The 13,839-nt window shown below is 39.1% G+C and overlaps 1 protein-coding gene across 4 annotated transcripts in view; it reads left to right on the forward strand.

The window, feature by feature from the left end:
* LOC119774932 (adenosine kinase-like) overlaps positions 1 to 13,839 on the forward strand; it is a 230,162-nt gene that overhangs the window by 85,205 nt on the left and 131,118 nt on the right. For all 4 annotated transcript variants that reach the window (XM_038272711.1, XM_038272710.1, XM_038272709.1 and 1 more), the window contains one exon: positions 1,435 to 1,543. In XM_038272711.1, the coding sequence (XP_038128639.1) occupies positions 1,435 to 1,543 (109 nt within the window). The remainder of the gene's footprint in view (positions 1 to 1,434; positions 1,544 to 13,839) is intronic.

A 13,839-nucleotide genomic window follows, 5' to 3' on the forward strand; every position in this document is an offset into this window, starting at 1 on the left:
TTCACAAGGGTCTGGGCCAGAAGATCAGAGATCCAAAGAGGTTTCGAAGGGAGATCCAGGACGGTGTCAGGAAGCAGTTCCAGGTTCGATAAATAGGCAGAATCCAGCAGGAGTCCAAAGACAGTTCTGGCAAACAGATCAGAAGGGAAAAGTGAGGAGTGGTGGCCTTAGTGGGGATTGGCGGGCTAGTGGCTAGGGCATAGGGCTTGGAATTCTGAAGTTGTGAGTTTGAAACCCACTCATACAGACTGCCACTCTTGGTTTCTGAGGAAGACCATTAACCCCTGACTGCTGCCTGGGCGCTGCATAATGGAAGCTCACTGCTCCCCAAGGGGATTGGTTAAATGCAGAGAGTTAATTTCTCCATTGTGAGATCAATAAAGTTAAATGTATTTTAATCATTATTTTATTTTATGTAAAAGTCGTCTCAGAGGCAGAATGGGTCAGGATTAGGTAATCAGAAACAATAATACTCACTATAAGACCCACTCGAAGGGGTCGAATAATCTGGCAATGATGATTGGATGAAGGCTGGTTAAATAGAGACTGAAGTAGGTGAAACAGATGAGTGGTAATGGGAAACTGGGCGGAGCTAGGCAGGTAAATGGAATAAGTAATCAAGCCAGTCATCAGCACCAAGATTATGACCCTTTTAGACAACTATTCCAACAGATCTGATTAGTTCTTTAATTGGGCTTTTCATCGCTGTCAGACTTGCTCAGTAATTACACTGACTTCCCTTGTCATGTGTGGTCCCAAACTTCCAGTCCATTACCACAGCTTGGGTCAAACATGGTCCCAGTCCCGCTGTCACATAGTAGCCTCCATCATCACACTCTGATCAACTTAGTGCACTGCTACTCCTCTCTGTGACACTACCGCGCGAGCAGCTTTTTGTTGCCATGTGAGAGCGGACCCCCTTCCTGTAGCAGCACTCTCCTGTCATATGGTCGCATAACAGTTTTCCCCTAAGTAGCTGTGATGGCTGCTCTCAATTTGATGGCCGCTCATAAAGAAAAAGAACATGAGGAGGGGCTAATGAGCTATGTTAAGATAAGGCCACCTGCTTCACTTCCCATCTCTTTGCTAAAGTGCTGATTTAATGTTTTTGTTGTTTTTCCACCTTTGTTAACTGTCAGCCACTTTTCCTGATGATGTGAGAATATGAATTATTTGGAGCTGGCCTAGTGTTCCTACTTTAATGTTTGAGATTTAGAATAGCCTGCTTTTGAAAAAATGGGAAAATAGAGATGTCTACTTGACTTTATTTCCCCTTGGTGCAGAGGCTCTAGGAAACTATTATCATTCTTTTTATATAGTGAAAGAACAAAGAAAAGTCTGCAGCCTTTCTGGGTTTTTTTAAAAGATGTTTTTGAGACAAAATTAAGATGGATGATAAGCGAGGCAAAAGATTTATGGGGTCTGTCTCGGCAGGTCCCTTGTTGCTAACCTGGCAGCGGCAAACTGCTACAAAAAGGAAAAACACCTGGACTTGGACAGCAACTGGGAGCTGGTGGAGAAAGCCAAGGTCTATTATATTGCGGTAAGTGAGACCCCTCTACATTCAGAGTGACTGTTCCTCAACTCTGTTAGCCAGAGGAGGACAAAATGTTAAGAGGCTTTATTCAGGAAATGCCTCAGCACGCCCTTGGTATTGTCAATATATCCATTCATCCTTTGTCGAGGGAAATGAGCTATGTTACCTATTGAGACAATACAGCTCCATTTTCCCTATTTCACCCCTGTCTTTGTGCATGAAGCTGCAGCACAGTGTGAAATTGTTCTACATGTAATGTATTCATTCATTTCTTTTAACATGAAGACAAGCCAACAGGTGCTGCCAAAGTGTGAAAATTGATTATGCAAGTTCATTCGGCTTTACCCCGCTTGCCTCCTACACAATCTTCCCCTCAAATACACACATACACATACAGATTGAGGGGGACAGATGTATGCTACGACTGAGTTAATATCTTCACTTGCTGCTTCTGGAGCAGGACAACCTGCCATGCTCGTGTTTCACTGTTTGGGATTATACATAATTCCTGCAGATCAACATTTTCTTTCATCTCGGTTCACATTGATAGCCTTGAAATCACACCACATTTCATGTCTTTAGGCACTTCATTAACGGCATAAATCAGCATTACAGACAGTGGTGTCTGGGATGTGAGGGGATATGACTCACCTACGGACACCTTCTATTGGGGAGTGACACAAGCAGAAAGGGAAAAGCAATAAATATTGGTTTTTGATTAGATTACTGCAAATTTGAAAGGCCATTGTCTTTTTGAGGCATCTTGAACTTTAAGGTTTAAAAACTGTAACAAAGGACAAATATTTTTTCTAAGTTGGTCAGTTCTGAAGTGAACAGAAATAACTTAAAAGGCAGTTTGAGGTGCTTAAGCCTCAAGAATATTTGTGGAAAACAAAAAGAACTTCATTACCAAGACAACCTTAGATGAGACAAAAATTAGAAATTTCGATTGTGAAATCGGCACCAAATGTTCTACATTGGCTTAAGATAAAAGGCTGTTTGAATTTTGAAACTTCTTTCAATCCATCAAAAAGCAGAGACGTGTTGGACGAGCACAGCAGAGGCAGGTTGACAGTCTAAATTACGTGTTACCATTGAAGGCAACGTAAGGACGTCAACACACTGCGCCATTGGCGTCTGTTCTAAGCCAAAACAACTCTATTTACATTCGATAAACATAGCCTAGCACTGGTGGTACAGATTCGGATAGATAAAAGAGCAAAACCATAACGCACAATTACTATGCCCTGGTTTCCTTACATGTTTCTCTAGATTATTTACTTTTTTTTATGTTTTATTTCCTGATTTCTGTCGCACTGTGACATGATCAACCCTAACCCAGCGTGATGTTGCCATCAGACACGCAGCATTCAGGGGACAGACGCCACTTAGTTTTACAGCAGAGGGTTAGACTCAGTTTTTTTTGCCAAAAGCCGATTTTAGTGGGTCAACCCATGTTTGAAAAACCCACGTTAACCCGCTAATTTCAGTGTTAAGATATATGAAAACAATATTTTCGTTATTACATCATAGATATGGGTGGGCTTGTAGTTATTTAATTAGTTTTTTTTTTTATAAAACTGCCTCCAGAAAATGGCTCCTTTATTATTAACGGTACACCATGGTACTGAGTCATAAGTTGGGTGGTTTTTAATCACAGAAGCAGCCTCTGAGTGATTCATTTTTCCATTTAGTGTTAAATCGAAGAAGAGGCACAAAGATACTGTATGAGAGCATATTTTAAAATAAACTGTTTCCTTTAAAATGAGTGAAAAGGAGAATTAATTTAACTCAAAGCCTGGAGGTAGCTCTGCAAATTTGATCTGTTTCGTCCTTTTGGGCTTTCAACTTCATCTGTTGCAGAATAGGCTGCAGTTGGAAATGTTGACCCTATTAGAAATAAAAAGGTAGTCGCCAGAGTAGCTGCAGCACTCATCCACACCAGATGCTAACGATGCTTTGAAAGATCAACTATGATGTCACCTCCAGGTGCTGTTCTTAGAAGTTAATCATATTTATAGGAATGTTGGGACACAATTCAAAAATCGAGTTAATTACATGGTCTGTATTTAATTCATCATATTTTAATCAAATACCACATATCAACAAAATGAACCACCTTTTCTATTCAAAAGCTTTTTTTTCTCTTCAATCATTAAATGGATATTTATACGAGCATAAAAAGACATATATTTACTATTTTCAATCCAATTATTTAGAGTATTATATATCGGATTGATTGAAAGTTATAATAGTTTAGTTTTTTTTATGTGAACAGTATATGAACTTTAAATATAGCACAGGTCCTTGTTCTTTGTAAACATGATACAAAAATATATGATATACAATATTGTCTGTAAGTGGAAGATAAAGTTTCCTTGTTACTACTGACAAAACTATGAAAGGTTACAGTAGCTCTACATAAAGCATTACCTTTAGGAGCTCAACAATTACTAGTCAATATGGAGCATTTAGAGCAGTTAAAATAAAAGAGGCTACGCTAATAATCCATGTCTCAGTCCTAGTTCCATCCTAACTGCCAGCACTATTTGGATAATGCTTAAATATCCATAACAATTTAAGGTACTTGGATCGAGCCATGGGTTTTAGCATGAATATCCCCATAAATTGTAGCCTGTGATGCAGCTTTTGCATCTGATTTACACGTGTAAAAGAAATTAGGAGTTCAAAAGTTCCTGCTTGGGACCTGAGTATGTATAAAAGGAAATGCAAGTAACTGAGTGATTATTTTTTAGGTCATTAAAATGTTTCTAGATAATTAATTGAAATAAACTTATTAAAGTCTTGACCCTATATATATGTATACTGTATACACACATGTGTTGCTTGAAACGTTGAGATTCCAGCCTGTAAACTATACTGTAGTATCTGTAATCTCATAGTTTAGCGTCCACAGACAAATAAAAGTCAAGAAAATGAAAAGGGCTAGTCTATCCATTGTCCATAGTTTTTATGGTCTAATTTTTTGGAGCCTCTGCTTCACATTAGCAAACATGGCACATCCTCTGCAAATTGGCAGTTGGGTTTTGCCCACATCCGATAGTCTTTTGCTCAGGGAAAAAAAAAGCTTCCATGGGATTTTAAGGGATGGGACGTGGGATGAGGAGGGGTGGTGTTGATGGTCGTCAGGCCACAAATGGGTGTTTGTCAGTGCTTGGAATCTAAAATGCGGTGTTCAGCATCCCTCTTGGGCCTCTTTGTCAAAACGCGGGATCATTCGCTTTATTAGAGTCCCATTGGCACTTGTAAAGTGCTTATCTAGATACACTGCCACAGCTATTCCCACTTAATAATGTGTGGTGTGTCTAGACTAGCATACACCAAGGCCTTCTCTCTCCATTAACCTTGTCGAGAGCACTTAGATGTATTTACCTAATTTACAGCCAGATTGTAAATTTTTTTCCCCCATCTCTCTACACTAACCTTTTCACTGTATTAATGTGCCTTGTTGATTTTTGTTTGTATTAAACTGCTGCTGGGTGGTTTTTGCGGCCATGTACGCTTTGATCCGTAAATTTAATTACCCAAAAAAGGCGCACGTGTGTGTACGCGTGTGTACATGTGAGCGCGTTTATTTACTTGCACATGTGTCTGCCTCTATCGGGGCATGCATGTTAAGAAGGTGATTGATGATTCCTGGCAGAGGCTCTCTCAAGGTGCCTGCTACGATGTGGTGTGATTGGATGAAAACAGAATTATTAGAGTCCTCTCTCTCTCTTGCAGCCAGACTGGCTCATCATCCAGCAGCAGCAGCAGCAGCAGGGCTGGTGGCAGACGCAGAGCAAGGAGGCAGCACTGCCATTTCTCACAAAGAGACACATAGAGAGAGAAAGAGAGAGAGGGGGGGAGAAAATGTTGAACCACTTCCAAATGTTTTTGTGGAAGGCTGTTGCTAGGAAATCTGGGTCCTTAGGCAAATCATTGCACAAAGACCAATAACAAAGGCGAGTAGAAGGAATGGCTAAATGCATTTCAGACAAGCCTTTTTGTTGTTGTTTTTTTTTAATGCCATCGCCTTTGCAGTGATGTGTACAGTTATTTCCTGACCTGACTACTGTAAGCATCAGAAATGGCAAAATGGGAAGATGAGTGACTCTAATTGGTCTGGGTGATTTGTGCATGTTGGCCCAGTTAGTCTCCTCCCCTCCTCTCTTTCATCCCCCATCCCCCCTCGTTGGCCTTCTGTGGACATCTTCCTCACCCACTCCTCCTCCTCATGTCCCCCCTCTTTCTCTCCTTCTCTAGTCTCCCAGACTCACATACATTTTGCTGTTAAACACTCCCAGCATGCACGCACACATTCTGCAGCATACCACTGGCTTGTTTTTCTTACCACTGAGCACATTGCCCTGTAATTTGATCTCCACTGCTTGATGCATCCTCCTTGTTGCCACTTTGAATTAACCTATGTCTGCACCAGCTCTCCTTGGCCCCCTGCTAATAAAATGGCCTCTTCCAAATTTCTCCGATTACATAGAAAAAAAGAAAGGAAAGGAAATAAGCTCAGAAAAAAAAGATGGCCCCCATTCTCATGGTCATGTAGACTGTAACTAACAGAAAGAGAGCAGAGAAACAAGACAATTGACTGTGAAAAGGCCTGTTAATGACTGGGCACAGATGGTCAGAAAATAACCCAAGGATAGACGCAGGAGACGCTCGTCCCTGCCAACTGGCCTGGCACACCAAATTCAACCAATGAGGCGCAAGCTGCAGAGCTGTTAGGTCACAGATCTGATCACAGCTGCTCGTTTCCAATCTATCCTATGAGCTCAGTCCTCATTAACCACACCTAAAAATAAAAATAGGACTGTGATAAGATCTTAATAAACCACTTGTAGTCAGTATGTGATATGAGAATTAAAGTGTTAGCTGATTTTATTTTTAACCCCAGGCATCAAGAGAATTACGATTGACAATCTTATTTTGAAGAAAACAAGGAAGTAGATCTTAAACTTATTGTTGTAATGTATATATATTTACGGATTATTAGGTACCTTTTTGTGTCTATAAAAAATAAAAAATAAAGAGCAACTAATAAATGATCTTTCTCTGGTGCTCATCAAGACCTTTAATGATTTCTTTTCCTTCCTTCTGGTACTGCTATGTGACCCTTATCTCAGCTAAGTCCCTCCAATGTGGTTTCCTCTATTGGTTACAGATACTGCACAGCGCCTAAACCTTTCCAATATCCCACCATTGGAACACAAACTCCATCGCACACTATTTTGTTAAGAGTTTCTATCGTAAGCCAGCAGGAATTTGCACCTGTTTGTAAATAAAGGTTATAGATGTTTTACAAAAATTATTAGAAATACAAACCTAAAAAGTGAGACACCGATTGGTAATTTATTAGCCTTCTTTTTTCTGATAGCCCAAAATTCTATCCAGAGGTGTTTGTAATTTAACCTTAATATACATTCGTTTTTTGAAGAGAATTTTACCGAAGCAGCATGAAGACCAAGGGACACAGCAGATGGGTCAGCAGGACAGATTTAATGAAAGCAGCAGCCAAGAGGCTCGTGGTAACTATTGAGGAGCTGTGGAAATCAACAGCACTGTTGAAAGATTCTGTTAACAGGACAACTGATAGTCGTGGTCTCAATAAATCTGAGAGACTGAAAAGAAGAGGGTTAATGGTAAAAGAAGCCATAAGAATTCTGTTTGCAGTTTTTCTTGGGCTGCTTTTGTCTAAAGAGGTAAACTTTTACCAATTAGTCTCCATTGAAGGTGCCATGTCTTACAAAATACTCTGAAAACCACATTAAAGCACGGTGTTGGCAGCTTCCTTGGGAAGGCAGATACAGGTTAACTGCTCAGTGGTCATTTGAAAACTTGTGTGAATAAATACAGGACAATCCTAAATTAAAAACTAGGCTGAAACAGACTGGGTCAAGTTAACCCTCAAACTGCATTAGGCTAAAAAGGAAATGTTCTGATCAAAGCATATTATTGTGTTCAAGTCTCCCTACTCCAAATCCTACTGCGAATCAGTGGAAAGACTTTTTAAAAACTGCTTTTACCAAATGCTATTCATCCAATCCAACTTCGCTTTAGATCTTATGCCAAGCAGAAAGGGCAGAGTTTTTATTACATTATGTGCAAAGCTGGTAGACTCATAACTCGAAAGATCATGAGACCAAATCTCGTGAATTGTCTCATGAGCTCTGTCTTTTGCAACCCTACAATAAGGAATCCTTTTTTTTGTGTGCTTGTTTTTAGACACGATGCTAGTTGAACCAGAATGCCTCACACTGTTAACACTGGTACACTGTATATAGCATTAATTGCTGGTTGTATTCTTGTCCTCCCTGCAGGGGGAAAGCTGAGTTCAGCTTCAGTCACTGAAGCATAATATGCAAGGGAGAAAAAAAAAAAGAAGGCTAAAGCAGGAAAGAAAAGCGCAGCACTGGCATCACAAGCTGCACGTCAGCCTGCCTACATCCCATAGTGGCACGCACACAAACACTGGTACTCCACCCTAGTCTCCTTCAGTTTGCAGCCAAAAAAGCAGTGAAAGGCTTTCCACATACACATCTGACACCTCATCAGCCAGCTGAAGTGCTGATCAGAGCAGAGGTGACTGCAGCTGCGTTTGTGTCCAACTATGAGGACCACACTGTCCTCCTGCTGACCTTCAGACTATCTTCCACTGTCCTTCTGCTCTTCCATTGTCCTTTTGCTCTCTATTCCACCGCTGTTCTACATTACTGCTCCCTTTCTTTCCTTCTTTCCTTCCTTATTTCATCTTTCCTTCATTCTTTCTTTCCTTCTTTTCCTCTGTGTACTGCACCACTCTGCTCTGCCCCTGTCCTTCTACATAGCCAGGGAGAAATCACGATGCAAAATGCAGGCATGGGAGAGAAAGAGAGGGAGGGAGGATGGAGAAGTGGAGGGGTTAGAGAAGAAGAAGAAGAAAAAAAAAACTGGCAGGCTCCCTCTTTGTCTGCAGGCGATCAGTTACAGTCTTGGTTGCCGATGAAATTTAATCCCCACCGCATTTACATGCCAAGTTTGACTTCTGGCAAGCCTTATTAAATAGATTTGTAAATCATTTCATCTTGATTAGAATCTGTTCTCACGGGATCATGATTTTTTTTTGTGCTTGTTGTCATTTGTTTGTCTTTTTGTTACATCTATTCCTACTTTCACTAAGATTGTTTTAAAGTCAAGCATCACTTCTTTTCCCTTCAGTGAGTGCGACTATAGGTTTTAAGGGTACAAAGAGCAATAGGAGCCAAATCCTGTCTGTCACTGGCCAAGCCCACTGTGTCAGCATGTCTCTCATCTCCAGAGGTCATGTCGGCAGCCGGGCGGCTGCTCTGATGTGGCTTCCTCTTATTAGGCTGACACCAAATACTCTTTTGCGGAGAACAATGTCCTTTCAAATTGCACCTAATAAGATGGGATATTGTAGTTGCTAGCAAAAATCCTATAAATATGAATTCATTATTGTTCAGTTATAAGTCAACGGGATCATATTCATAAGCTTTTTTTTTTTTTTTAACCCTCCTGATGGCCTGGGCCAATTATAGGATTTCAGTTTTGAGGCAATCAAGAGATAAGGGGGAGGTGTTTAGTGTTTGCTGTCACTATCTAATTCACTACAATGTTAAACATGCATCTGGGAGGGCTGCATTTGTCAGAAGGCTGTGCTTAGAGGTGCACCTGCCTAATTGAGTGGTAATGAGCTGTCAGGAGTGTGGGCTCCGTGATTGGCTGCTGGCAGGGAGTGCTGTGCCGGTGGGGATGTATAGGCTGGCCCGTCCCTTCTGGAGAACCAGCCAGCTTTATGGCCCTGTAGGCCTGAGTGGGTGGGGTGTGGTGAATTAGGGTAGAGAGACCAGTGACACCGACTTTGGAGACATCCTGTCAGATTTATTGAGTTTGTTTACTATACTTTTTTTCAAATATAATTTTACTTCTTTTTGAAATAAAATGCCAAAAATGAGTGTTGTTGTTTTTTTGTTTTTTTAAGTACAAAGCATAGTTTTTTTTTTTTTTCAGTTTTTTAACAAAAAAAAAAGGCAGTTTCCTCTTTGACTGTAGCAAAGCAAAGATCAGCAGTCAGTGTTATCAACATTATCAGCAAAATTCTTCATTGTTTTCGTTTTACTTTTCTGGCAACAAAGTATTATGCCAGGCAGAGAGAGAGAGGAAGGGTTTAATACACGGATGATCTGAAGTTCAAAATTTGATGTGCTCAAACAAACATTAAAAAAACATACAGCAAAATAAATGGTGTCAAAGTATGTAACAAACTCAGTGTTGAAGTTTAGGAAAATAAACTGGTTTTCTTCAAAACATATGAGAGGGAAGAAGGGTGATAAACATCAAGCTCTTAGTCACTGTAGATGGGTATATGCATATTTTTGCAATTGTTGGTTTGGCTACTGGTAATGATTGTATGAATAAAGATATGTGTAAACATGTGTGTATGTGTTAATATGTACAGAAATGTATTTATTTGTTCACTTAATGGACGCTTGGAGCAGCGTGGACTCATAAGTTAAGATGAATCAGGAATATTACTGTTGTTATGGACTACATGAAGTTTAAGGGGTATGATTAAATAGGTTTATTTTTCTTCATTCCCCTGCACAGAAATAAACACCAAATTACACATATAACAATTATATATCACTGATTGTTAAATTAGCATGAGAATTTTTTTTTTTACACTAATTAGTCATTTTATATTTTTAACTGTAGACTGCTTGATTAATAAACCAAGCTTTCATGATTTTGGACATTGCAGGGAAGATGGAGTAAAAAGATAAAACAAACGCCATACATAAATACTATGTAATCAATATTATTCTTAACAATGAGCTACTGGCAGACTCAATATAAGAATTTAAGAAAATATAATATTTTCCAGACTATAGAGCGCACCTCACTGTGCCCACAAGAAAAGAAAAAAAAAAAAGGAAACTTGCATATATATTAGCTGCACCAGGACTATAATCCACTGATATCTACCGGTACACAATTATCTCCCACCAAACCAGTAGGGGGAGCTCTACATATCACCCCTAGTGTAGGGGTGAAGAGGAATGCTATCTCCCTTTAGCTTGTTGGCTTGCAGAATTAAGAGCTTCTACTGAAAGATGGGGCTTCGTCGACTCTTTATTTCAGCTCTGCAGAAGTGGAGCCCAGTCTCTTCATTGGTTTGGCAGCTTTAATGCTGCAAATACATGCCAAAATGTCTGAATTTGTTCTCCGTTGTCCCTACTGCTAGCATGTTCTTTTGCTAAATGAGAATTAGCATGACGTGGCCAGCTCACACGTCCATCACTAAAACATTCCATCACTTGTATATTAGAGGAGAATTGAAAGAAATGTGAGACAATTTCTAACATAAATGTGAAACAAAACATACTAGTAAATCCACCAAGGCCTGGCATAGATGAAAGAAATGGAAATCCCTGATATGGTGAAGTCAAAGCCAAGCTTCTTATTTCTTTATAAAAACACCTTTATTTAGCCAAATTACACAGAACTTCAGAAACATAAAGGTGCCACTGCAAAGGTTTTCAACAGGGGGTCCGCGAGGTACTGCATGAGGGTCACGAAAGTTTTGGTTGATTAGACTTTTTTCTTTATTCCCCTGCAATTTTTTTCCACTAATTAAAATGTCTTTAAATCCACATGAACATGAATTCAACACACTGTAGTAAACAAATAAATGGAGGCAGAAGATTTCAGTCATCAATGCACACATTCAGCATCACACAGGAGCTCTTTCAAGCTGGACACCGATACATTCACAACACCTGTCCCATCAACCAGGAATCAGAATCAGAAATACTTTAATAATCCCTGGAAGAAATTACTTTCATTACATGACTCCATCTGTAATAGACTGATAGTAACATCAGTTTGGGGATCCTTGGCCTGAAAAACGTTGCATACCCCTGTTCTACTGAAAAGGTCTGGATCAAAAATGATTTTTTTACATTCCTCATTCAGAACCAGATATTTCCCAAGATAGCTTGAATGCTTTAACTCGATGTGTCGCTTTAAGTTTTAAGTGGACGTGGCTGATATTTGGATTTGTTTAAGTCCCGGTGGACACAGTTTGCACAAAATCATGAATTTTTGTCTGTCCGAGTCTTCCTTTTGTTAGTTAAAAAACCTCTGCCAAGCTCTCTGCAAATCTGAATCACACAGACTGGTACTAGTTGTAGATATGCTGGTCTGTCAGACTGTTTGCTATAATAAGTGCTGTAAAATCTGATGTTGTCCAATGAAAAATATCTTTATCAACTAAACGCGAGCTGTGTGTGTCACTCATTATTCTCAGATTGAACGTCACTCTTGTTTACGTTCCTTACTTCAAAATTGATCCGTTCAATAGAAATATGAACGTATTCATTGAACGCTGTTCATTGAAGATTTTCATGCACAACACTGTTTATACAAGTGTTAGCACACTATTATAATTATACATAGATTTTTTAATGGGTCTTGAAAATCTCTAACTTTTTTGGTCGGTATAAAGGACATGGAAATAGATTGGGATATTACAGTAGTGATATTTACACCAAGACTGTATCTGGATTAACCAAAGTAGTAATAAAATGGTTTAAAGAGAATAATATTTTGTTGTGGCCCAACCAGGTAAGAATGTTACGGAAATGTAAATGGAAGTATGATGTGTCTGAGAATCACCTCAGACACCTTCATTTATGAAACACCTTAAAATAACAATGGTTAAAAACAGTGCTGTGTATATACAAATGGTTAATAATAATGATAAACAAGATACAGTAAACACAGACAAGTTGAAATAAACAAATGAAGATCTTTGAAATAGAGTCAACCTCTCAGGATGTTCAAAACGCCTCAGCAGACAAATTTGTTTTGAGGAGATTCTTAAACTCAGAAAGAGACGAGGTCTGTCTGACATTAAAGAGAAAATCATACTTTCTCTCTCTTCTGAGTTTTTTCTTCTTCTTGGATTTAGGTACATTAGGGAGCTGCCAGTTTGCAGACCTGAGTAAGTGGATGGGTGGCAGGCCATTAAAAGATTTAAAAGCAAACATCAGAACTTTAAAGTGGATCCTGAAACATAAAGGCAACAAATGACCTGAAGTCAAAATGGGGGGCAATGTGCTCAGACTTTCTCGTTCCACTTAAAAGCTGCGATGCAGCCACTTAATGAATACCAGTGACTCAAAGCAATAAGCTGGGGTTGCTTTGATTGAAAACTTTTAGCCAATCTGTTCGTATGATTGGATTTAATTGTCTCTGAAGTGGCTTGAGATGACGTGTTGTGAATTGGGGCTATATGAATAAACTAAAATGGTTAGAAATTCAAAATTTGCAAGTAATCTAGTGCAATGATTCCCAACCGAGGGTACGCATACCCCTAATGGTTCACGAGTGGATTGCAAGGGGTACATGAAAATATTTTATTTCTTAGGTAATAAGATTAAATAGGGCTGGGATTTGTTTGGCTTTGTGAGGACCCAATAAAAAAAAAAACAATTAAACAAGCTTTTATCAACCAAAAAGTAAGTTTTTCTTATATGTTTGAGTTCACCTGCAGCTTTGACACAGCAAAACCAAGCAGAGGAACAAACTGGATGTAGAGAACAGCCTGGGATCAGCTGTTCTTCAAAATGAGCTATCAGAGCTCATTAAAGCAGCTCAGGTATCTTGATAAAAGGTCTGACTATAATTTTTTTTCTCTAATTATTTCCCAATTCATCGAGTTCAAATGTGATTATAAGGGAGTTATTCAGAGGAGCTCCAGTTTTATAAATACTGGTTTATTGTGTGATTTTATTTTGTATTAATTTTGAGTCCTTACTAACTTCCAGGCAACATCTTTATGTTGTTGTTTTTTTTATTTGAAATAAAAAGAACAACATGCAAATTATATTCTCAAATGAATAGATTAAGTAAAATTGTATTTATTTCAATTATTGTTTGTTCCTCTTTAGGGCAATAATCAATAGTTTTGACTGAGAGGGGTACTCTCAGTAAACACCCTAAAGGGAACACAGGTCAAAAAAGGTTGGGAAACACTGGTCTAGTGTGTGGTGATGAGGAACACTGCATATATACTTTTGGTTGGTTCACATTGTAGTCATGAAGTCCACTTTACCTCTAGAATGTAATTTAGCTAGAAGTTAGTAGAGCGTCCCTTTAATCATCAGACTAAAACCCTCAGTTCAGGGGGGTGTTATGGTCTTGCCAACAACTTCTCAAACCTGACACATGAGAAGAGCAATGTTTGCTGGCTGAAACAACCCAAACCTCATAAACTCTATGCA

This window comes from Cyprinodon tularosa, unplaced genomic scaffold, assembly GCF_016077235.1.
Source record: "Cyprinodon tularosa strain WSP-4 unplaced genomic scaffold, ASM1607723v1 ctg84, whole genome shotgun sequence".
In the NCBI taxonomy this organism is placed as follows: Eukaryota; Metazoa; Chordata; class Actinopteri; order Cyprinodontiformes; family Cyprinodontidae; genus Cyprinodon; species Cyprinodon tularosa.